General features: G+C 38.4%; 1 protein-coding gene across 2 annotated transcripts in view; it reads right to left on the bottom strand.

Annotated features, from left to right (window-relative positions):
• Window positions 1–24,993, bottom strand: part of DOCK10 (dedicator of cytokinesis 10) — a 262,692-nt gene that overhangs the window by 11,139 nt on the left and 226,560 nt on the right. For both annotated transcript variants that reach the window (XM_058533107.1, XM_058533108.1), the window contains exons 34-50: window positions 24,673–24,784; window positions 23,830–23,951; window positions 23,627–23,741; window positions 23,183–23,249; window positions 22,913–22,960; window positions 22,258–22,359; window positions 19,838–19,962; window positions 18,463–18,575; window positions 16,702–16,839; window positions 15,577–15,759; window positions 14,714–14,824; window positions 13,737–13,952; window positions 12,011–12,068; window positions 11,584–11,682; window positions 8,849–8,955; window positions 6,760–6,882; window positions 6,508–6,621 (exon numbers count right to left, since the gene is read on the bottom strand). In XM_058533107.1, coding sequence (XP_058389090.1) covers window positions 6,508–6,621; window positions 6,760–6,882; window positions 8,849–8,955; window positions 11,584–11,682; window positions 12,011–12,068; window positions 13,737–13,952; window positions 14,714–14,824; window positions 15,577–15,759; window positions 16,702–16,839; window positions 18,463–18,575; window positions 19,838–19,962; window positions 22,258–22,359; window positions 22,913–22,960; window positions 23,183–23,249; window positions 23,627–23,741; window positions 23,830–23,951; window positions 24,673–24,784 — 1,953 coding nt within the window. The remainder of the gene's footprint in view (window positions 1–6,507; window positions 6,622–6,759; window positions 6,883–8,848; window positions 8,956–11,583; window positions 11,683–12,010; window positions 12,069–13,736; window positions 13,953–14,713; window positions 14,825–15,576; window positions 15,760–16,701; window positions 16,840–18,462; window positions 18,576–19,837; window positions 19,963–22,257; window positions 22,360–22,912; window positions 22,961–23,182; window positions 23,250–23,626; window positions 23,742–23,829; window positions 23,952–24,672; window positions 24,785–24,993) is intronic.

The following is a 24,993-nucleotide window of genomic DNA, read 5'->3' on the forward strand; positions in this document are numbered from 1 at the left end:
AATTTATTTGTCTGGTTTGAAACAGGGGAAAGGGAAGATTCCATTGTCTGAGGATAACTAAGTGAGGCAATCTTTGTAATTCCTTCTCTTTGAAGAGACACAGCATTTTTCCTGTGGAATACATGTAGCCTCAGAATACTTGATTCAATCTGGAGTTAGGAATGCACGTGCCTCTGGTTTCTTCTAACTACAGAATTTACCTCAAGGAAATGGCTTTTGAGGGCTGGCTGAAGATACTGGAGGTCACAAAAAATCTTAGTTATACTTCTTGTTTATCATTTTTGACTATTTAAAAAATATTCATTATATGTAAAAAAAATGGATAAAATGTTCCATTGCTGTATTTTTCACAGCTAATATGAGGCGATCTAAGAATAATGATTAAAACTCACATCTGTATGGTCCTTTATACTTGTAAAGCACTTTCACCCATGTAAACTTGACCATCATGAATAGCATACTTGTATCACAAGTGAGTGTGACAGTACATTTGTGGAAGCCAGGGCAAATTCGCCAGCACGGCTCTTGTCAAGCAGGTAATTGCCTGTTTCCTTGAGCATCTCCCTAATTGACTTTGGGCTTTTTAAAAGCAGGAAAGTGTCTTGTTCAACACTGCATGTCCAGTATTTAGCAGTGTCTGGTCTTTAGGGGGACATCTGTCTACATTTGTTGAATGAATAAATAAATGAAATTGTTCTTAATGGACATACCTCTTAAAAAGGTATATTTGCACCAGGTATAACTGGAAAAGATTTCATTGTTTTTAGTAAAGATGTTTTTATTGAACAATTTCTTTGAGAAATGTTCAGGACCAAACAGCTGATTATGAGCACCTTGACCCTAAACTGCTACAAGGAAAAAAAAAGTGACGTATGACGTTGAAAGCATGAAGAGCAGCTCCCAATTGTTCCTCTAGACTTTGTAGGGGTAGTAAGGTCTGGCTCCATTCCCAGAGGACTTCCGGCCTGCTATGTTTTTTCTGTTGCTGTCTTTGTGGAGTTTTGTCTGATTCAAGGTCAGAAGTGAGCGGGTAAAATTGACAGACTGACACATCAGAGAAATAAGACTTCTGAGGCCATCCACCAGAATCCCCACAGGGCAACAGCTAAAGCAACATTTGCAACTTCCATTTCAATGAGAAAAATCTCCCCAAGTTCCAGGAAAAGATTCTCTCACCAAGGTGAGATTTTCACTGTGAATTTTTTCCCCTAACAAATTTTTGAGTTTGCTGGAAAGGAGCGGTGGGAAGCAGGATTTTACTGTCATGACTGTGACCTTTGTGGCCCTGGTCATGACCTGTGACTTTCTTTCATCCCTACTCTTTGGTCTGGAGGATGGGAAACAGTACAGACTCAGAAATCTGTTGAGAGGCCCCAGGTACACAATAGGCCCTTGGTGAGTGTTAGCTACGATGAGGATGATGACAATAATAAAGAAAAAATTCTGTGTCAATAAAGCAACTTGAGTTCTGGCTAATATGCAGGGAAACAGCTTAACTGAGTTTTGAGCGCTTAAAAATAGATATCTTCAGCTTCTCTTGCATGAGAACTACACTTTCTTATTATAAAAGGCCTGTTGATGCTCATTTCGATCTTTTGGTAAGTGATTGATCAGAAAGAAACTGTGATTAGAATTTATTTAGTATTTATTTACAGAGCATGGAGATAGAAACCTATTGAGATTCTTTTATAAAATGAGTAGAAAGGAGCTGGAGGAACAGAATCAAGTATTTAATCTGCTGCCTGCCAGGGATGGTGTAAGAGCTTTTGAAGCCAGAAAAATGGCAGCTCTGAAAAGGTTTGGAAGGCGTGCTTACCTTTTACCCCGGGAAGACATGAAAGCAAAGCCCACTGAGCCACAGGACTTAATTATCTTAAGGAGGGTTTCAATTTCAGCTCTGTCTATGAAATAAATGGTTTATAAATAGGGGCACATGGTGATGAAAACCCAGTGCAATTTCTCTTTTGCTCTAGCCCCAAGGTGATGAGTAGACTGCCTTTCAAGGCAACCGGCAATGTGACCTCTGCATTTCCCTTGCTGGTCTAATTTTTTTAAAAAAGTTATTCTACAATGCAATAAATGATCTGATCTGTTGTGTTTAGGGAACAGCACATAACCTAGTTAAACAAGGACTTTGAGGCAGTAGAGTTAACACACATGGATTATGAAACTCTAAGGCAACAGATTAGGATAAAAATGTACTTCTTTAGGGTCATTTATTCTGACAACTAAAATCATTGACTCTTTCTTAGATGTTTTTGCAGGTGCTTCAGAATCTTGCAGTACCCCTGGATCATTATTGCGATGTCAAATATAAATGCTTCTGCTCTTATATTCGACTGATTCAAAGTTCACAAACAAACGGATGCATTCAGAGAGGAATCTAGTGTATAACAGATGGGTCAGAAAATATTAAAAATAGGCTAAATGCTAAAAGAAGAAAAGCTCCAAGAACGCACAGAAATGGTTCCATAAAAATATGAACTCAAATATATACAGACTATATGAGTGACTTTCATATAGGTGGGGAGCCGGAAGGGTGTATCACATCCCAAAATGGAGATGGTGGTTTTTCAAACTATACATTCACCTCCCTTCCTCCTCCAAATCCCTTTTCTATCAAGACTCTGAGGTGCAGCTATACCCATGTAGGCGTGACTGAGAATCATGGAATCTACATCCCTTGGTGAATAGAATAAAATTCCCCCAGGTCTTTCACTTAATTCATTCCAGGGGCATCTGATCTTTTAAGCTGCGCAATAGGCAATCACTCGCTTGCTTTCTTGTTAAATACCAGCGTCGAAGGATTTCATTGATTACAGTTGATGTTTGATCACTACTCTGTTTCATCACTCTGGAAATGAATACTTCAGGGACATTTTGGAGGATGCTTTAGATAGGCTGCTCTGCGTAAAATTTCCATAGTCAATGACGCCAGGTGTTGCATTAGAAAATTCATGCTATGCCAAGACTTGCATTTTTAGTTTCTGCCCTGAAAGAACAGTTTGCAACTTGTTTTCTAGTGTCTGGCTCGTTGCAGACATAATATTAACTACTCTAGCCAATACTGTGAAACGAAAGCACTAGACCACATGGGACGCTAAAAGATTTACCCAAAGGCTCTTACAGAGGCAAAGAGCCTATTGCATATTATAGTTCCATAATCTTTGTAACATGATTGCAAGACACGTCAATTTGGATATTAAAAGGTGAATTTTACAGAGACATAAAGTACCATAATGAAAAAGAAACTATTTCTGACCATGGGGATTATGCTAATCAAGTAGTCAAGACTTTATCTTAGATCTTTGGAACATTCATTCTGCACACGTTCGGAGGAGAATGTTCGAATCTATTTGGTATTTCTTTATCAGGTGTAAAGTGAAGTGTACTGTCTGCTTCTGCTGAATACAATAGTTCACACTCTCCGTTTGGCGTCTTGAGACAGGTATTTGAATATCGTTTGAACAATGATGACTGAGGCTTTAAATTGCTGCTTATCAGGACGACCTCCATTAGTTCTCCTTGTTCAAAGGCAGCTGGGGTTTGAGCTTATAAAGTACCATGCTTAGGCATGTACTCGGGTCTGCAGATTTAACAAAACACTCTGCCTTTTAAGCTCAGGTTGGAATTTTTAATAAAAGACAATTGATAATAGTGGCAGCATTAAAAACAAAAAGTCAGGTGCACGATCAGCACACTATATTGAGGAATCTGCAAAAAGAACAAAGTTAGGTCATTTGAAACTAGCTCTCCCCACGCCTTCCCCATTGCCCCCTCAGTCTATTTAGTAGAGGGGTTTCCAAGTATTCTTTTAGTAGGTGAGTTAAGGACCCATGACCCCAAATGTATAAATGAAGGTAGAAAATACTGATATAGTATGGATGTGGGATGGGATTTAAAGAATTACAAAAAAGTATGTACTGGTCAGACAAGCAGAGCTGAATGTGGACAATGTGTGGATATTGAAAGAATTTGTCTTTCCAGCTTAATCAACAAGAATTATGCTGAACCACATGAAGCTGCCATTTTTTGTAAGTAAAAAAAATGGTTGAATATGGGCCATTTCATATGGTTCAAAATAACACAAAGAAAATTCTGTGTCACAGAGCTGTAGGTACTGGCAAGTTATTACTGCCTTGGCTTGTCTTTCGAATTTTTTACATTGCTTCTTTCTGCATCTCAGGAGACTTAACCTAACCTACTGGGTAAAGATTTAGTTCACTATTCATCTTTTGCATTGAGAATTAATACCATCTCCTCTGAGAATGCTCAGAGCTCACCACCAGAGAAAGCCCTGTTTTTCCACAATATTCATTTGGAAAAGAGCAGGATCCTTTCAGGACCCTGGGAAGGTGCTCATCAATGGCCACCACTCCAACTTTTGAAATTCTGACCACCATACTCTTCTCAATCAGCTGCAACTGATAGTGGCCTGAAATGAACAGGCAATCTCCAATACTGAGTCTACTATACATATATTTCAAATACGTGGTGCCCATATTTATCTCTGTGTGGATGTGTGTGTGTGTGTTTGTATGCAGGTTTTCAAATTACACCTACTTCTGTGCAGAAAGACAATATATATGAAAAATAAAGGATACATTTTTGTAATTCAGATAACTGGAATAAACATACTTTAGTTCAAGAAATGCAGGATGACTGCAAAATGAATGGAAGCTGGATTATCTTTGTACCACATATTGATTTGCACAAAATCGTTAAGGTTCAGTAAAACCATTGGGAGGGAAGTGTGAGGATTATTAGAGCATGCAAATGGAGAGAGAGAACTTACCACAGCCTGGAACAACCAAGACCAAAAGAAGAAAAGAGTAAACATCTGCATTAAAATCTAGTTGGAAAGCAGCATGATTCGTTTCCACCTACTTAGTAGTCAGTATCTTAGATATTGGTTGGAGAAACCATCAGCTAGGCAATCTGGTTTTCATGACCAGAGTGTTAATGGCAGTTCATTACTTTTTGCTAGAAAGATCACCTGAAGGGCTGTAGATTCAAATCTAGCTTAGCCAAGTGCACGTTTCATGTGCCTCGCTGTGCTGCTCAGTTAGCCTGTGGCCATTCCCTGGAAACTCTGTCCTTCCCCTACAATCTCTCAAATCCCACATTCCCTTCCTCATAGAATTTTCTGCCATTTTTTTGGGCTAATGTTTCACTAAGGTCAAAAATTGTTTATTTTCCATTTATTGTTGACTTTCAAGATATCATTTCCTCTTCTCTCTCCTCTTCTCCTGCAGATTCCCACATTTCTCTCTCCCTCCAATACACTATCACTTCAGATAGTTCAGATTCTTTTCTGGGGATCCCCAAATGTCTCAAGTTAGCTTCTTTCCGTAGACTGTCTCCCCACATTTCTGTTCTTCACACCACCAGCTTTCTCCATCTCCACAACCCTGATGCTGCCGTGCAGTGGGGAAAATCTGGGTTAGATTAATTTGTTTATGGTAAGTAGCTATTCGTGACACTTTCCTTTCCAGATAGAGAGTAGCTATCTTTATTAACTCAGAAGTTAGTTTTAAGATGCATTTGGTTATTAGAGGAAAATTTAGGTTTTTGGAAAAACTTCAGTGGGAAACCAAATAGAACGACCACGCTGGATTTTACTCCTTCAGCTTCAGCCTTAAAAGATTCCAAGGAGAACAAGATGTTATGTGCAACAGTGCCTTTCATGAGGGCCTTAAGAAAAGGAAATGAGAGGGCTGAGAGTCAGTCCAACTGTGAAAATAAAAGAATGGAATGTTTATCCACAAGAGTAATAGTCTGAAATACATCTGCTGAAATGTAAGAGTGTTATAAGCCTTCCTGAAAAGAAACAGGATGGTGCCTGGGCTTATCTTACTTAAGGCACTGTTCAGAGACATTCAGAATGAATATATAATATGTTCACTTTATTATTAGGCCAATTCTATAGCTAGCTAACATTTTTAATCTTGTTCATTGCTTATGCGGAAAGCTGAGAAAGATAACTTGAAACTTATATTGACCTGCAATATGGGAAACAAAATAACCATATAGTGTTCTGCTTAGAAGCAGTGATATGAGAAAAGAAAATGCATGATTGTAAAGTCAAAGGTTCATGGTTTTGACATGGTGGAGTCCCTGGGAATTCTTTATTTCCTAAAATGCTATGAATTTCATTTCCTAAAACGTGTTCAATTTAATTTCACTTTAACATATGACACAAACCTATAGTCAGATATTTTGAAGTTAGCTGGGAAGAAGAGGATGCTGAAAAATAAGTGCCCTCTTTCTCTAAAAAGTTAGAAATCACTGGTTTAACTCCATCTGTATTAAGATCCCTGGAGTTCTCTGCCCATTTGTTTCTCAATTTAGTACAAACATATAGACTCTGGTATCCAGAGAAACACTCAAATATATTCAGACACACCCACACCCACACTCACTCAGTCCTTTGACACATGTAGTTAGATGTCTCATAAAGAATGAAAGATAAAATTCAACTGTTCAACAGAATTCTAGTGAACTTACCTGCCCATAAAATGCCACACGATAGTAGCGACCAAACAACCTCTTCTCTGAGTTCACCACCTCTGCGACTTTCAGATACGACCGATGAATGTCGTAGTAGAGATCCGATAATTTCTGAAACCATAAATCGAAGGGTTTCATGAAGATGATGCTGACATAAAAAAATAGGGAGCTTTGACTTTTGAAAATAGTAAATAATCGACCAATTTAAAGTGGGATATTTTAACTAACTTCTAGGTTTAGACAACATACTTTGAAGTCTCTCTGCTTCTCAAAGACGGCAATGATGGGTTTGTTGACATTCGCGATGAGTTCATATCTCTCAGACTTCCAAAGGAACTCCACGCACATGTACAGCTGCTCCACCAGGATATTCTGCAAATCCCCAAACCAAAGCAAGATTTTACGTGATTAACGTTGCAGCTCATCACTGAAACTTAGTTTCAAAATGGTCGCATTGTCTTTTTCATAGCGGGATTTCTGTGTGCTCTATCTTTGTTATTGGCATTTACATTCACCCAGCGAGGGACTGTGGCGTCATCTTGGATTCTTCCCTTTCGCTCACTACCATCATTAGTCCCTCAAAGTTGCTGATTTAAATCTATGAAATGTCTTAAGATCTGTCCAGCTCTTTCCATTCCCACTGTCACCAACTTAGGCCAAACCCCTGCAGTAGTCTTCTAGTTAATCTGTTTTCCCACTCCAACTGGTCCTATGTGTTGCTCTCCAGCAATCTTTCTTTCTAAAATGTACATCTGATCATGAGATGCCCTAACTTTTGAGGGAACTCTAGTGTCTATGAACTGCTGTCCAAACCCTCTAGCATGGCATTCAAGGAGCTCCACAATCAGGCACCACCTCCCTTTCTGTGCCCTCTCTTTCAGCATCCTGCCAATGACTTTGCATTTTGGCCATACCATACTGTACCACTCCATTCTTAGAAGACTTTCTCATCTCCACACTTTTGTCTATGTTGTTGCTGCACCTTTAAGAACCTTATTCTCTCATTTGACACCTTCAAGTCTTATCAAATGTCAAGATCCAGTGCAAAAGTCTAGAGAGCTTTTTTTTTTAAAGATTTTATTTATTTATTTATTTTCCCCTCAAAGCCCTAGTAGATAGTTGTATGTCATAGCTGCACATCCTTCTAGTTGCTGTATGTGGGACGCGGCCTCAGCATGGCGGGACAAGTGGTGTGTCGGTGCGCGCCCGGGATCCGAACCCGGGCCGCCAGCAGCGGAGCGCGAGCACTTACCCGCTAAGCCACGGGGCCGGCCCCTAGAGAGCTTTTATTGATGTCCCATCCATCTCCATTCCAACCACTTTCATGTAAAAAATTGCTCCCTTTTAATTGCAGCCATATATGATGCCTACATTTATAGTTACTGGATCGTAGACTAGCTACTCCCCACTCTGAAGGAACTTTGTCTTTCTCAAGATTCTAAACTTTTTGAGAGAGCCAGAATTATGCCTTATTTATCTTTGTCTCCCATCCTTAACTCAATGCCTCACATATACTAGTGGTTTAATAAACCCTCAACTGAATCAAATTATATACTCTCTAAAGCAAGTGGACCATTTTGGTGGAATGTTTTCAACAACGTCTTTTAAGGAAACATTCTTAAACACGATTTAACATAGTTAATATAAATATGTACTTGCCTTTACTGTTTATTTGTGATGTACACTAAATTTATGTAGAATCATAAAGTTTCATTAAAATCCACCCCAAAATTTGCTTTCTGTATTCTTTTTTTCAGTCGATGTAATATTATGATTTTTAAAAATTAGCTTATGAAATATTTTATTTAGTTGATGAGGGGAGCTCTATTTTCTTCACCAGAATTGTTGCTAAGTAATTCCCAGTATAAAGCTTCTTCCTTTTATTAATGAAAAATAACCATGGTTTGCATACCAGAAGGTTTTTTGCAGAAGCTAGTGGGCCTTTCTGTTCAAGTGTATTTGTAAATATACTTTCTAATGCACTAAAAAAAAAAAAAAGGCTGTGACCAGCTCACAAAATTTTCAGCATCCCTTACCACATTTACCAAAGGACTGGAGATTTTATATCTTATAGAAGAGCTGATCATATATATTTGGGTCCATCTTAGAGAAATAAAGTTTAGTTTAAATTTTCATTGAAAATTATGCTCTATCAATGAATCCTGATATCTATTAATCTTAGCTTAATTTTAGCCTGCATTTCATTTTGCCTAAGTCATATTATAGAGTAACTTTATTTGATTTCTGAATAAGATTTTCTACCCCCTATTTAGCTTAACATTATAATTCAACGCATCTTTTTACTCAGTCACTGTACACTAGATCATTTTGGTCTAACCTCATTGTATGGTGTGTCTTGCATTCCTGAATCTTCTTTCATTGCTCCTTCTTCTTTAATATTTGGTGTAATGCTCAGAAAAGCCGGCCAGCCCATAGAGAACATGCCTTGAGAGGACCAAGCAAAATGCAATATTATTATTTGAGCCAAATCTCGCTTGGATTAGATAATGCCTTTCTTCATGAAGTTACAAGTGGTAGTATTATAAAGCTCACATGAGATGATTAGATTATGACTGTTGATAAATACTCTCTGCCAGGAAACCAATGTTCTCCTTTTAAATTTCTGTCTCATTTTCAGGTGACCCACTTTCTATAAGGAGTTAGCATGGGATTATGGACAGAGCACAGGATTTGTGGATAGACATAGCTCCAATGTTCTGGTTTAATTAACCTCTTGGAGCCTGTTTCCCTCATTCGTTAAACTAGAGACATTAATCTCTATCTCAAAGGATGTTGAAAGGATTCAAAACATTAATATTTGAGAAAACACCCGGTATTATCAGTACATTATAAAGACAATACTCAATGTTGACTAACTTTCACTCTTTTGCATTATCTAGAGAACTTCTCAAATTTTCTAAGCACCTGGGCCACCAAGATAGAAAAAAGTCTGGCTCTGCAGATACATATGAAAACAGTTGATAATGGGAGTGTCCCCAGAGGAGGGATGGGATCTGAATGGTGGGGGATATGAGTGGTTAGGAGCACAGACTGGAGTGACAGACCAGCCATTGAACTTTGGCCCCATCACAAGCTAACCACAAGCTCTGGGGCAGGTTGTTTAACTTCTCTTGGTTTTCTCACCTGGAACAGGAGGTGATACTAGCACGTAACTCGTGGACTCTTTATTGGCAACTAGTTGAGATATTGCCAGTAAAGAACTTGGGGCAGTGCCTCCCCCGAAGCAAGAGCTTTTGAAGTTATAGCTAATACTCCTGTTGATGTTTCCATTATTAATAACCAGATCTTTGGCTATGTGACTAAATTATCACCCCCAAACACGCTAGAAATTATAATAATTATTGCAATCTGATCCTTGCATTAAAAAATTCTACTTTCCTACTTTGTTATAGTAATATTCCTTCTGTAATTAAACATATATTAAAATATAAGAGAATTGATTGTAGCAGAAAAAGTCATGACATACTTCTTGCTGTATGATGATCATTATTACAGCTGTATTTTCTGGAGACACCTATATTCACCTATATTCTTATCATGCACACATTGTAGTGAAGGGATAGTGTATTTCTCCAACTTAGAAACATCGTAACATGAAAGTATATTGAGGACTTCAAATACATGCCACTGAGCTTCAGATATATGCCAATGGATACAAATATATACAGCATCATAAATGATCACCCTCCTTAATTTAAAGTTTACTAAACAACTATATCCTTTTCTCAATGGCTATGTTATATTTCAATATTACTTTAGGTCTAAAAGCGGATATTTAAAAATTTTTGAATATTAAAAGTTCACACAACATTTTGGGATATAAGTTTCCACAACTTCTCAAACTGACACCTAGTTTTATCAGGTTTCTTCAATTTCGTTTTTTGGTTAGAATTTGATATAGTCTTTATGGAACTGTATGGTATTTAATTATGACAAAAAGTAGATGGAGAGGAAGAGCATGTTAACCACAACAATGATGATTTTGATGACTTGCATAAAAAAATAAAGCTACATAGAAAGTGTGGAACTGAGCAAGAAGATTCCTGAATTTTAGCATGGACATGCGCCATGATGCCAGGTCTGGTATCTTTTCCAAGGTCCCAAACGAGTGACCTCACTGTCTTACAGTTCACTTTGATCATTTGGTTCAAATGGCCTATTTGGAAAACCCACTACCCAGAGATTCTGTAGAAAATATATACACACTTAAAAGAATAAAGCAACAATTATGTTTCCAAAATGTAACTGAAGTCCGTTTACCTTTTGTTTACATATTTTGATCTTAATATCTAAAGATTTGTTTCTGTTGTTCTACACTGAGTTTTCCACTGCATTTTGAAAGTTAAGATAGTGTTATCAAATAGATTGCAGTTCAGAAACTTTGAGTTTGAACAAACTTTTGCAAGAGAATATAGATTAAACGTGTTAACTATATTGCCACATTTTTTACAAAGAGTAATCCTCTAGTTATTGTTACAAAATCTTTTTTATCAGACATTAAAGATGGAGTATTTTTAATTAAAGGAAATCTATCCTGTAAATTATCATATGTAGTAAATTGTCAGAATCAGTTTATGCTTTTAAAAAAGGAAATGAAACATGCTGATTATACAAGTAAAGTCCTGTATGCATACTATATTTATATATCTCCATTTTTGCATCTCTTATTTTGAATAAATAGTCTTATTCCATTTCAAAATTAAAATGGATTTCTCTTGCAATTGTAAACAATTCATCAGTTTCAGGATAAAATCCCCAAGGCAGACTAGCATGCAAATTCGCAGCAAAATATGGCCACAACTCATAATAATATGGGATAAGAGGCAGCCCTATGGGCTAAGAACTTTTCAGTAATCTAAACTTCACAAATTTTGGATGGATGGGATTTCTGAATGGTAGGAACTTCAGGTTTTCACAGAGTAAGTTACATAGTAAGAGTTTTTGCTTCTACGAATACATTGAAGAAAGCTTTATTAAAGTAAAATTTAGGCAGCAACTTGATTTCCTCTGCACTGTCACATGGGAGTAAAGGAGCTCCGTTAGACCACTCACTTCCTCCACTGGGAGTTGTTAGTAATGGGTTGTTATCACAGGGGTGGATGTCCTCCAGGAGCAGGGATGGTGTGCAAATCTTTTCCATTTTCCAGTAACCTATGGTAGTGCAAGATGAGGTTAGGACATTGCTACATGTCTGTGTTAACACAAGCTTACGAAACTACAAACGTTAACCAATGAAGCATTCTCATTTGAACTGAGAAGCTGACCACCCGGTTAGCCTTGTTGTACATAAACATGATAAGGTCATGAAAGAGAGAGTTAAAATTTAAAAGTACAGCATAATTGGAAATATCTCTGAAAATTAATGTTGCTTAATAAAACATAACTGAGATTAATAAAATCTAAAATTAATACATGAATTATAAGTTAGGTTCCAACATGCTGATTTCTGGACTTTTTTCCCCTCACACTATCATCTTACCCTTTCTTTTCAGGTATTCTGCGATGAGGGCAGCTATATGGATGTAACACATAGCAGCCTGTAATAAAAAAGAAAACAGTTTCAGAGGAAGGCACACTGTCGATGTTACTATTTATCTAATTAGGACAATCTTCCCAGGTGAGTTAGTATTCCACGTCAGAATATGTGGAGGAATCCTTTTAAGGAAAGAACTAAAAATAAGAATCAATTAGATTTCCAAAAAGTTCACAATCGAATAAAACGCACATTTGGGAATTTTTTTGGTTTGTTTTTCTTGATGTAGTTTTCAGGTGGGTAAAGGAGCTGGCCCAAAGAATTTTCCCATAGAATTATCTTCCTTTGTTAATATCTAAGTCCATATCTTTTTAAATCCACAGTTCTCTCTCTCTCTCTCCTTTTTTTTTGTGAGGGAGATTGGCCCTGAGCTAACATCTATGCCAATCTTTCTCTATTTTGCGGATGGGACACTGCCAGAGCATGGCTTGATGAGCCGTCTGTAGGTCCGTGTCTGGGATCTGAACTTGTGAATCCCAGGCCGCTGAAGCGGAGCATGCAAACTTAACCACTACACCACCTGGGCAGCCCCCACAGTTCTCTTTTCTTGTTAAAACTACCAACTATAGCATCTGGATTTAAATTGGAAGTAAAAGTAAGCTTCCTTCTTACTTTTTCTACCTTCAGTAACGGCCCCTCTTTAAATTTCTATTGCCTTTAAAATGGTCGCCTTACAAGGTGCCACTTGATTAAATAGTGTGAACTAATGTAACGTGTGCTCCCTCCCAACTAGATTATATGGGCGATATTTTATTTTTCTCTAATATCTCCTACAAAGCCTTGAACATCGCTGAACACAGACTAGAACTGAACCTGTTGAATATTCCAAATCACTTCAGCTCTTTCCTTTTGAAGTTTTGTGCAGGAATTTCACCCTTTTCAGGGCAGTCCAAGGAACCCTGGGGTTTCTTATTCTTGTCTTAGACAAACTGCTTTCAAACAAGGCCTCTAGTCAACTTTATTTCCATTCCTGAGTCTCTGATCAACCACACGCATTCAGAAGAGCTTCAGGTTTTAGAATTACCCTAGATAAATTAATCTGTTCCCCAAAGGGGTATATTTCTGAGAATAAGGCAGAACTTCCCCATTTAGTGTACGGAAGCCACTTGGGTCCTGTGAATCACTGCATAAAAAGCCACCAGTGTTTAAAGAGACATAAAAAAGTGAGTTATTGATTTGTAACCTGCACACAGTGGATTCTCCCCACGTGGCTCTCAGGAGCGTGAATTTTTCCATTGCCAGTTCAGCCTAGCTGCACATGAGGACAGATTAACCCAACCTGAGTTTACTCACCGTGGTGGCAAGCTTCCCCATCCAACTCCAATTGTGGGGAAGATGTTTTAAAAGAGAACATTAGTTTATGTAACTCAATTTCCAGACGCCCTTACAACCATCCTCCTTAGCCTCAGCCTTGTAACACTCAGTTCTGCATGGCATACCCCAAAATGACAGTTGCCACCACCAACTCTGGCCTGTAGTGGATGTCATTTACGTGGAGTCAGACATCCTTAAATCCCACAGGCAAACTTAATGCACTTAATGTATAATTAGGTCATATCTAGATTAGTGGGAAAATATGGTAACTTTTTATACTCCAGCTGCCAGTGGTAACCCAAGTGTGCTGAGGAAAAGCACAATGCCGATGGAGAATGACTCAGCCTTTGCCAATCACCTCGGATAAGTCTCCGTTTCTCGCGTGAATCTTGGCCATGCTTTCCAGCCATGTCCTCCGTAGCTCGGGGGTGCTTGCGTAGGAATTTGCCAGGCTGTACTGGAGATCCACCAGCATCTCGGGGTCCTTCTCGTGCTCCTTCATCTGAGCTGTGGCCATCAAAACAGTCCTTATACGTTTAGTCAGATCTTTCACCTCCGCTGGGAAATTGCTGTTCTTTGGAAAAGAGAGAGCCTGGGTCATTATCTGTTAGAATTCATAAGTTAACTTACTTCGAGTTATGCTATTAATTATGGCTTGGCATCACAGTTTTGTGAATTATACATATTGTTCATAAATGTGTATACTCTTTATATATGTATTCTATGTATTGCGATTGTGGTTATACACATGTGAAGATAAGAATTACAGTAGACTTTATTCTTTTGTCTTCTAGCCCACCTTCTTCTAGTAATAGCATCCTGATTGTCCTTTGAGACACACAAATGAAGTAAACAAAGAGGAAAGTTGAACTGAGAGACAGAGAGAGAGGCAAAAATAGAGGCAGTAGTAGGAGGGGATCTGAAAACATTATTTTGATTCCTAGGTTCAGCCATGCCTGAAGCTAGGCTCTACCCCTGGACTTTTCATTAGAATGACTCAAGGTGAAGTCTTCAGAAGCTTCTAAAAGAAAGATAAAATGAATTTGACCAAGAACGGGATTATGAGATATTCATTGTATTTCTGGATATTTGTGGTTAGTTTTCTTGTCACATACCATTCAACCACACATCTTGGAAATTCCACTTAACAGATTATATGCTGAAGGTGTAAGAGCTGTTGATCAATTCAAACAAGCAAACTCAATGTAAGTACTCCAATTCTCAATAAACAAGACACAGAATTTGTATTTTTTTATGATTTTGATATCTCACAAAAAGAATTCGGTTTGGTTTATTCCCAATTCTTTAAAAAAAAACCCACAAAGCATTTCTTACTTTCATTTGTTTGTCTCCATTAGCAAAATTATTGGTAATTGCAAGGGAATGTTGAAACCGAGAGCCTCCAATCCCAGCATCAGCTATTAACTGGCTTACGGCCTTGATGAGCTGGAAGAGAAAAGACAACGAAACCTTAAAAGTAAGTAACTCAGAAGTAATAGTTTTACAGAAATCCATTGGATTGGATGAATGTATCATTAGTTTCTCCCTGTAGGCCCAAGGAATGACATCTTTATGTATTAAATCTTCAGAAGTCCATGTAATCTAGGACTTTTCTTTTCTTTTCTTTTTTTTTTTTTTGGTGAGGAAGATTGGCCCTGAGCTAACATCTGTGCCAATCTTCTTCTACTTTGTATGTGGGATGCCACCACAGCATGTCTTGATGAGCGGTGCATAAATCCGCACCCGGGATCCAAACTCACGAACCCTGGGCCACTGAACCAGAGCCCATGAACTTAACCACTACACCACCGGGCCAGCCCCATCTAAGGCTTTTCTTATAATCTTAAATACTTAAGGAAGGTTGCAGGAATCTTAAGATGCCTTGAAGAAAGAAATGTATGCGTTCAGAATCTGGTGGGATTTGGCATCCTAGAGATAACCATGGTTTCCTGAGTTGTATATTCTAGATGATTCTATTCCCTGGCAGAGGAAAGGACAAGTAGCAGTGGAGTTACGAGCTTTGCTGATTTCTGCCCAGCTGCCCTCTTCCTACGAATCATAGCTGAGTGTGATGGGCATCCACCAGGATCTGCTGGAGGAGTTGGTAACTGGCAGCCCTGGGGACAGCAGGCTTTTATCAATGCTGATACAGATGAGCGGTTTTACCAACAACATTAATGAGAATCAGCAGCACTTACTTGTAAGTGGGACCGGACAATTGACTTCTGCTTGTTAAATTCAAAATTCTTCCTCATGAAAAAGTACAGAAGTGCTGATGCTTCTGTCTGAGTTGACCGGGACCTGTGGTTACAGCATTTTAGGACCTCATAGCAGAATGATCCACACAGATCTGCTGGCCCTTGAAAGAACGCTGAGGGAAACTGTGGAAACAGAAGGGCTGGTGAAGTGAGCAACATTCCTTCTTTTTGCTCTATTCATTCTCCTATCTTAAAATTCCTTAGGACAAAATCCTTCTTCTTTCTTTTTTTTTTTTTTTGGTGAGGAAGATCAGCCCTGAGCTCACATCTGTTGCCAATCCTCCTTTTTTTGCTGAGGAAGACTGGCCCTGGGCTAACATCTGTGCCCATCTTCCTCTACTTTATATGTGGGACGCCTGCGATAGCATGGCCTGATAAGCTGTGAATAGGTCCACGCCTGGGATCCAAACCCGCGAACCCCAGGCCGCCAAAGTGGAGTGCGCAAACTTAATCACTACGCCACTGCGCCGGCCCTTCTTCTTTCTTTTTTTAACCTAGTCTTTTCTTCCTTTTGCACGTTGAAGAGCACATAATTTTATTTATTGATGTCTGTGTTAGTATTTCTCTTGTTTTTCTAGAAATAATCATTCTCTACATTGTAAGCATCCCTTGCATCAATAACTGATAATAACTCAAAACAACTGAACGAGAGCTTTGAAGTGTTTGCTCTTCACCCAGCGTTGTGAAACCACACGGGTCCTCAATGGTGGTGTCTGTATCTACTTTAATGTGGAACCTTTAAGTTGGCATGAATGGACATCCCAGTTGATGGTGTGCATTATACCTAACTCTCTGCGACAAACACTGAGCACCCAAAGAACTGGGGGCCAGATGCTAATTTTATTCTCTTTTGAAATCCAAGCAGATAGGCTGTCAGGCTGTGAACTTATTTTGAGATCATGAGTCAAATACTTTAATAAAATTAAATAAATAGTCTAACAAAACCAAAATAAACCAGAATAGAAGAAAACAAACCTTCTTCCCTCCATACTGAGAGATTCAAGGATTAATACATGTTTATTAGCATCCTTCCTTGAGCTTTCATGGGAACTGGGGGACCCTTACCTTGCATACAAACAATCTCAAGGAGGCAAACACGTGTTTCAGTGCTGTGGCCGACTGGTTGACTTGGAAAAAGAGCATGTAGGTATCAAAGACCCTTTTCATCATTGAATTTTGACATTCAGATTGTTGGAGTTGTCTCTGGAAATTAACCAGAGAAGTTATTTAAGATTAGTGAAAGGACATTGATATTCTTTCAAAAGATATTCATTGTGAACCTACTACACGGTAGGCACAATTTTGGGTGCTGGAAATCAAGCGTTGAATAAGAAGATCAAGTCTATGTTCCCAAGAAAACTTACGCATCAGTGATTGAAAAAAATTACTAAATAAGAAAACAGAGTAGAATGATATGATATAATAGAAAATAATTGCTTTGCGGGTAGGATTACTTTATTACTTTAGGTACAGTGGTCAGTTAAGACCTCTCTAATGGCTGAATTGACGTGTGAGCTGAAAAAGTCTGCCCCGGGTAGATCTGGGAGGATTCTCCAAGGAGGAAGAAACAGCTAGTACCAGGGACTTGAGCTGGAAAGGAGCTTGTGAGTTCAAGGTCGAGAAAAAAGAGCAGAGCATGAGCTGAGCCTGGTGAGTGGGGTGGGATTGGAAGAGAGGTTAAAGATGAGGCCACAGACAGGCAGGGCCTTGTAGGCATTGGTAACGCCCATAAGATGTATGAGATTTGATTGACATTCCTACTGAGCAATAAAGGACTAAAATACAGTTTTTGTTTTTCCTGCCACCATGCTGACATTTCATCTGAAAGCAGGGCTTTCTTGGTGTAATCATTCTGTTTGGTGTAGGTGTTATTCAATGGATCCAACTTTTCCTCATTCAACATTTAACATCTGTAAGCTCATTAGGTTGAGCTAATGTTTTTAATAGCTTTATTGAGGTATAATTGACATACGATTTCTATTGCATTTTCCAAAGTTTTACATAAATGGAATCATACAGTGTATACCCTTTTTGTTGGCTTCTTTCACTGAGCATAACGGAACAGTATTCTATTGTACGGATACACCACCATTTTTTTTGATCCATTCACCTGTTGATGTATATTTGAGTTGTTTCCAGTGTTTAGTTATTAAAAACAACGCTTCTGTGAATATTTGTATACAAAGCTTGGTATGGACAAATGCTTTTACTTCTCCTGGATAAATATCTAGTATTGGAATGGCTGGTCCCACGGTAGATGCACATTTAACTTTTTATACTGCCATACTGTTTGCTAAAGTGTTTGTACCATTTGGCACTCCCACCATCAGTGAATGAGAATTCCAGTTTCTCCATATCCTTGCCAAAACCTGGAATGCTCAGTCTTTAACTTTAGCCATTCTGATAGTACATAGCGGTATCACATCAAGAAAGATACTATACAGTTGACAAATAAGCACATGAAAAGATGCCCAATGTTTTTAGTCTGTTGGATCTAGCTGTCATTTGTCTGTTCCTTTGAGATTTAAAAAGTAGAGTCACATTCTCACTCAGCCAAGCTTGCCTGACAGTGAAGCAGGAGAAATTAGGAAGAGTGTCTATTATTTGACAGTAGTGAAATATGTATGTGTGTGTTTATCAATCGAACATTAGCAACTTCTGATAAAATCTGAATCTCATCTTTAACATGTTTTCCACTCACATTTAGGTTGATTCGCATAAGGTTAATTGATTCCGTAAAATATTTTGAAAACATGTTCTTCACTTCATAGGACTTTTCTATCTCCCATTTTATCATGTTGCAGAAGATGTTATAACCACACTCACCTGGTGAATCTGAGTGAAGAGGGAGAGCAAGTCTAGAATAGTCAGGCAAACCTCTGTAGCTATATTGGCCTCTGTGTCCACATGATGTACAATGTCTATTTCATTGGAGTTGCCTATAAAATACAAGGTAGAAAATGCATAAACATCTAAGATGACGCTTTGTACCCTATAAAGGACCTTCTTCTATTACAACATATTCAGTGTTTACTGGTCTTTTGATGAATAATTTATTAGAGTGCTTTTGTTTGTTCAATTTCTTTATTCGCTAAATCAAAAACACTAGACGGAGTCTTTAGTGGGTGCTATAGACTGAATGTTTGTGTCCCCCCAAATTCATATATTGAAGCCCTAATCCCCAATGTTATGGTATCTGGAAGTGGAGTCTTTGAGAGGTAATTAGGGCATGAGAGTGGAGTGCTCATGAATGGGGTAAGTGTTCTTAGAAGAGACACCAGAGAGATGATCTTTCTCCATCATGTGAGAATACAGCAAGAAGGTAGCCATCTGCAAACCAGGAAGAAAGCCTTCACCAGACATCAAATCTGCTGGCACCTTGATCTTGGACCTCCCCGCCTCCAGAACTGTGAGAAATGAGTGTTTGTTAAGCCACCCAGTCTGTGGTATCTTCATGTGGCAGCTTGAACTGTGCGTGCCCTTATACATCAGCTATAGGGTCTCCAAAGGACCAGAGTGGTCTGTTTTTCCATTATTTCTTACTTCTTTTCAATGAATTCAGCCATTGATAGGGTCATATTTCTTCCATAATCAGTCTGGGTCAAGTTTTATGCTCCCAGGCTAATAGATCAAGTGTACAGCCTCAGCAGACAGTCTGCATTAACAGCCTCTTCAGAAAGGCACTGAATGTATTCATAGGTTAAGGCTATACCTTCAAAGAGCTAACTGTGGTCACGTGTCCATAATCACTAACATTTACATGATACAAAACCCTGGGCCCCATTTTTCCCTCATTCACGCGCTGGAATGCGTGCATCACTGGTTTCAAGATGTCAGGTTTACCGCTTCTAGGACTTGGCCAACTTTCTGCTCTTCCAAAGAGCAAACAGTAATAATATGCTTAAGAGAGGCCCCCATAACTACCAAAAGCCACTTGTTGCCAAAGGAGCTAACTAAGCATATTATATTGAGAGTTTTGCTTTTCCCCTTTCTTCCTCATAAGGAAACTACATTTTTTTAAAACTCCCTGGTGATTCTCTCCCCTAAGAAACATTCCCTGGGCTACAGCAAGCCTAGAAAGCAGTGGTTTCAGCGGCACAACATTCCTTACGTTTCCGAACATTATAATGTGTTCCGTGTCCTACACATGTCTAGAGAAAAACTGATAACCATCTTGTTCCTATTATTTCACTTTACTTACTGGTCATGGTATTGTCTAACATCTGTAAGAGTTTGGGGTTAGAAAGTGCATTTTTGCCTCGAATTATAGGTAAAGTTTGTGATCTGTGCTGCTTATGTCCTTCATGACTGGAAGTGGTGTGCATCCTGAAAATTAAATGAGAAAAATGGTTAAAGTTAGAGGGATATGACATCCAACTGTTCATTGAAATATTCTAGATTGAGTCAAAAATTTAAAAATTTTCAATAGACACTTCATTAAAAACATTAATTATAGGTGACATGATGAAAGGGACTTTTAAATGTACTTTTGGAGAAGTTTTATTTAAGCCAAAAATGGATTCAGAAGAATAATAGATAATAAAAGATAACAGAAGAATAACAGATACTGAAATTAAATCTGCACAAGCATATTCACTATTATTTAATGAAACCATGGGAATCCGTGGATGTTGAGTTGGCTATTAGTTGATCAGGAAGGCATGGTGGCAGACTTTAAAAAAGCACAATGCTGTGTAACTCAATTGTATCAAATTATTTTTAGGAGGTAAAATGTAAAAAAGTAAAATCTGGTCTAAAACAACCCTTGCTTTCCTACTTGTTTGCATTTGGAAATTCCTTGTGATTTGTCATTCCATTTGTGTCATCCGCACAGTGGGCATGACAAATGATCCTTGTTGGGGAAAGAGCTGAGGGGGCCTCTGTGCTGCTACTTTCCCAGGGGAATGCCAATGGCCTTCCCAGGCTCTCATTCAATGCCTCCTTGGCATTTCCAACTGGGAAAATGAGCCAGTGTTATTGTGGAAGTAGGAATACTTCCCATTCTTGACTTTCATTTAAACTATCATTTGGCCAAGGCAATAGAACATTTCTTCGAGGCAATAGGAGATAGTCTGAAGAATCAAGCCCAAAATAAGAGGCAATGGTTTTCTCTTTATCATATTCCTCAAAGCTTACGTGCTTCTGGCTAAGTCAAGTGGTCTGGTTGGATGGAAGCCCAGGAGATCTGAATTTGGCTTTTAGTAGCCAGGGGAGTCTGGGTCATTCCTGCAGCTACAAGGAATAATAGGTTTGGGGCTATATGGCTTGGACTTGTGAGACTGGTTTATTTCCAGGTTTTGAGTCTACTTCAGTCTGGAACTCCTGGAGGAAAAGCCCTGGTTTCTAGGAGGGGAGAGGCAGGAATGGCCAGGACTTGTCCAGATGGTTCAGGAAGGAGCCTGAAATCTAACTCACAAACATCTACAAAACTGCAGTGACCTCAGGTGGGTTACTAATGTCATTAATCATGGAAAGTAACTATTTATAGTCCTCTATTCTATTGCCTTTTGCAAAACATGCCCATTACATTTTTTCATTTGCTTTCTCACAAGGGAGCAATTTCAAGGGGTCCCCATGGGCAAAGAGGCAAAATTTATTCTATGATTTATTGGCTATATACCACTTTCATATTTCTTTCTAAAACTTTTTCTAAAATATAGCCATTTTCATATTATATATTACTGTGATGCCTCTGGGAAGAATAAATCAAATTGGAGAAAATTTTAGCAAACAATTCTTATTTACTAGACCCAGAGGAAGTTTAAGGTAGGATTTCAGGGTAAATGTCTTCTTTAGAGTAGTCTAATGAAGGATGACTGCAGGTCCCATATACTAGTTAAATCAGTCTAGGGACCAGGAAATCTAGTGAGCTTACAGGGCCATCCATGCTCCCTCATTGCTTTTTTTTCCTTTTTTTTTTTGGTGAGGAAGATTAGCCTGGAGCTAACATCCATTGCCAATCCTCCTTTTTTTGCTGAGGAAGACGGGCCCTGGGCTAACATCCATGCCCATCTTCCTTTACTTTATATGGGACGCCACCACAGCATGGCTTGATAAGTAGTGCACAGGTCTGTGCCCAGGATCTGAACCCGTGAACCCTGGGCCACCGAAGTGGAGCGCACGAACTTAACTGCTACACCACTGGGCCAGCCCCCCTGCCCCATTGCAATTTCAGCTTTAAGAACACTGCTAAAATATTATAATTACTGAAAGGAATGGGGAGATACGACCCTATATTTTACTTTGTCACTAGGAAATTAACAAGCATTAAAAGAGGCATTTATTGGAATTAAGTCTTTTCAGGTTCAATTAAATTAAGAGACTCGTTAACCCTTATTCTATGCAAGTCATTGTGCCCTAGGTCCACATAAATAAGGCATAATCGTTGCCTCTTAGGTCTTGACAAGTTAGAGGGACAGATAGGGAAGTATTTAAGAAGTTTCTTCAGAGACACAAAGTTACTTGAAATCTGCATTTGGTTTGAAATATATATATACATACATATATGTGTGTGTGTGTGTGCACATGTGTGTGTATCTATACCCCCACATATACATACATATATACACAGACACGTACACACACAATATAATTTTAAATATCAAGCCAATGTGACATTACCATTGTGGCAAGAGACCTGATGTTTGGCAGGAAGGATTAGATCCTTTGAGAGTTCCATTGTTCTGGGTGGACTGCACAAATTTAAATGCAGCAGCAATTTTTCTGCAAGGAAAACTGGAGTTTTAATCATAGCTCAGTATCTGTAATTTATACATCAATAAGGAATGGCAACTGACAAAGTGAATACTGAACAACGAAATACTTCACATGTTATGAAAAATAAAATCACATTTTCTCCTGGAAACGGGAAGTTGGGGGTTTAGTGAAGGTGCTAGGGGCTTTATTGTCTCTCATGAGAAAAGGATGGCAGCACAAAGTTATTCTAGACTAATTTTTTTTTTCAGTGGCCTGGAAGTATTTTCTTAAATAGGTATCTTCCAAGTTATATCCATATAAAGAGAGATAAATTAGTTCAGAAGATACATGAAATGTGGTTTCCTTTTAGAAATGTGTGTTTTGTGCTTTTCTCCCTAAACAGCTTTAATGATTCCTAGATCTACTATGGGTATAAGGCAATTGTCAAATTTCTGTCTAATGTAAAGTCAACCTTATAATCTGTATTTGCATTTTAAAATTTCTAACATATATCTATAAGTCTAACTTGATACATTAACATGTGTCACAATTCTTTTTAAAAGACCTTATTAATTATTACCTTATTATGTTGCGTTTTCCTAGGTATCTGAAATTTTGAAGACAAACACTAGAAAGGAAAAAACGTCACATTCTAATTATTCACGCTCTTTTATTTATACAAACTGTTCATCTAAATACATTAAGAGAAACATATTACATTTTCTTTAAAATTTTATGCATTATTATTGATATATAATTCACCATATGGGTATTTAGAATGAAAGATGGTATACTAAACTATTTTGAAGATTCTAGAAAAAAGTGTTGACTAATCAACTCTATAACTCACTCCAAGATGCTGAAGAAGTCAGATACCTCCGGACTGGGCGCTCTTTGCCAGTAGGCAATCAGAGTCTCTGAAAGGAAACACAACATAGCATGAGACTCTTTGAAATTCGAAGTTTCCTTCTTTTTTTAAAAAAATTTAGGGGGCCGGCCCGGTGGCGCAAGCGGTTAAGTGCGCGCGCTCCGCTGCGGCGGCCCGGGGTTCGCTGGTTCGGAACCCGGGCGCGCACCGACGCACTGCTTGGTAAGCCATGCTGTGGCGGCGTCCCATATAAAGTGGAGGAAGATGGGCACGGATGTTAGCCCAGGGCCGTCTTCCTCAGCAAAAAAAGAGGAGGATTGGCGGATGTTAGCTCAGGGCTGATCTCCTCACAAAAAAAAAAAAAAAAAAAAAAAAAAAAAAAAAAAAAAAAAAAAAAAAAATTTAATTTTGAGGAGCTCTCTTTACCCTCTGAAATTGTTTTCATGATGTGAAGAAAGCACATAAGAAGACTCCTGGTTTCTGCTTGATCTAACTTGTCAAAGCGAAGGGTTGAGCCTATCAAAGACAGGGGTCTTGGGATCTAGGAATCAAAGAACCAACAAGGATTGAGTAATCGAAAGAGATTTCTAAGTCATAATATGTGAGTAAGTCTGCGGGGGAAGTCACACCTTCTCACAGTTGTCAGTCTTCTCGCTGCTCTTCTCATTGGTACTGGGGTTGGAGTCAACACTTGCTAACGATGCTCTGGAATCAGCATGGTTTACTGTAGAAATAGCTATTGATGAAAATGCTGTAAACACAAGCCACAGCACACAGATGATAATGAGATGTATGGGCACACACACACAAAGCTAAAATGATGAACCAAAAAGATGTGGAGCATTGAGGTGGTAGCAGTGTTGTGAAAGGTTGACACGAAAGAGTCTGGGATTGGCATTAAAGATACACAACATTCTAAGTATTACTACAATAGCCGTGCCAGCATTAAGAGTTTAGGAAAATTCAGACCATTGTAAATGGAAATAAAGTAAAGCTTGTTCCTTTGATTTCTTAAGAAGCTTTTTAAAGAAAATTTCTGTTTTAAAAATGCTTTAATAAACGTTCATAAGGATGCTTTTGGGGAAGAAGCTTTCAATTTTTGACAGTTTATAAGAAATCAAGATGACATTTCCAAAACAGCTCTTAAAAAGAAACTTTGAAGTTGAAGAGTTATTATATTTTAAAAGGCTGTATGCATGAAAACTTAAAGATTATTTCCAAGATAAAGCAATTTGATAACATCTGAGTAGACTGATCCTTGAGCCAAGTAAAAATGAATGCTAAGTAGAAGAGGAAGTCACTGGATGGCATTCAAAGAAATATGTAAAAAGACTCTTTAGCTATACAAATGTAGTATATGTTGACATATAGATTATGTGTAATAAATTATGGAGTGGGTAAAAAGCACAACGATACACAATGTAAACATGGATGAGTGTTAAACACAAGTGTTCTTGGTCAGTCTCAAGTACCTGCTATGGAATTTAAAACATCTTTAGAAAATGATGTATCCACAGAATTTGCATGTTTCATAGCTGACTGAGTGTGAAATCCTCCATTGGTGCTCAGGTCATCTCTAGACCCCTGTATTCAAAGCATAGAAGAGATTAATGAGAATCACCATACTTCAACATTGGAAACCCCCATATACCTTCTTCATTACACTTTCAATCAGATGGTATTTGATTTGATCTCTTATATTCCAGCAAAAGTCTTCTGCCAAAGCAGGCAGTGAGAATGAACATAATCAAAACCATACTCTTAGCCACAAATGATTTCTTATGTGATTTTTT

This window comes from Diceros bicornis, chromosome 37, assembly GCF_020826845.1.
Source record: "Diceros bicornis minor isolate mBicDic1 chromosome 37, mDicBic1.mat.cur, whole genome shotgun sequence".
Classification (NCBI taxonomy): Eukaryota; Metazoa; Chordata; class Mammalia; order Perissodactyla; family Rhinocerotidae; genus Diceros; species Diceros bicornis.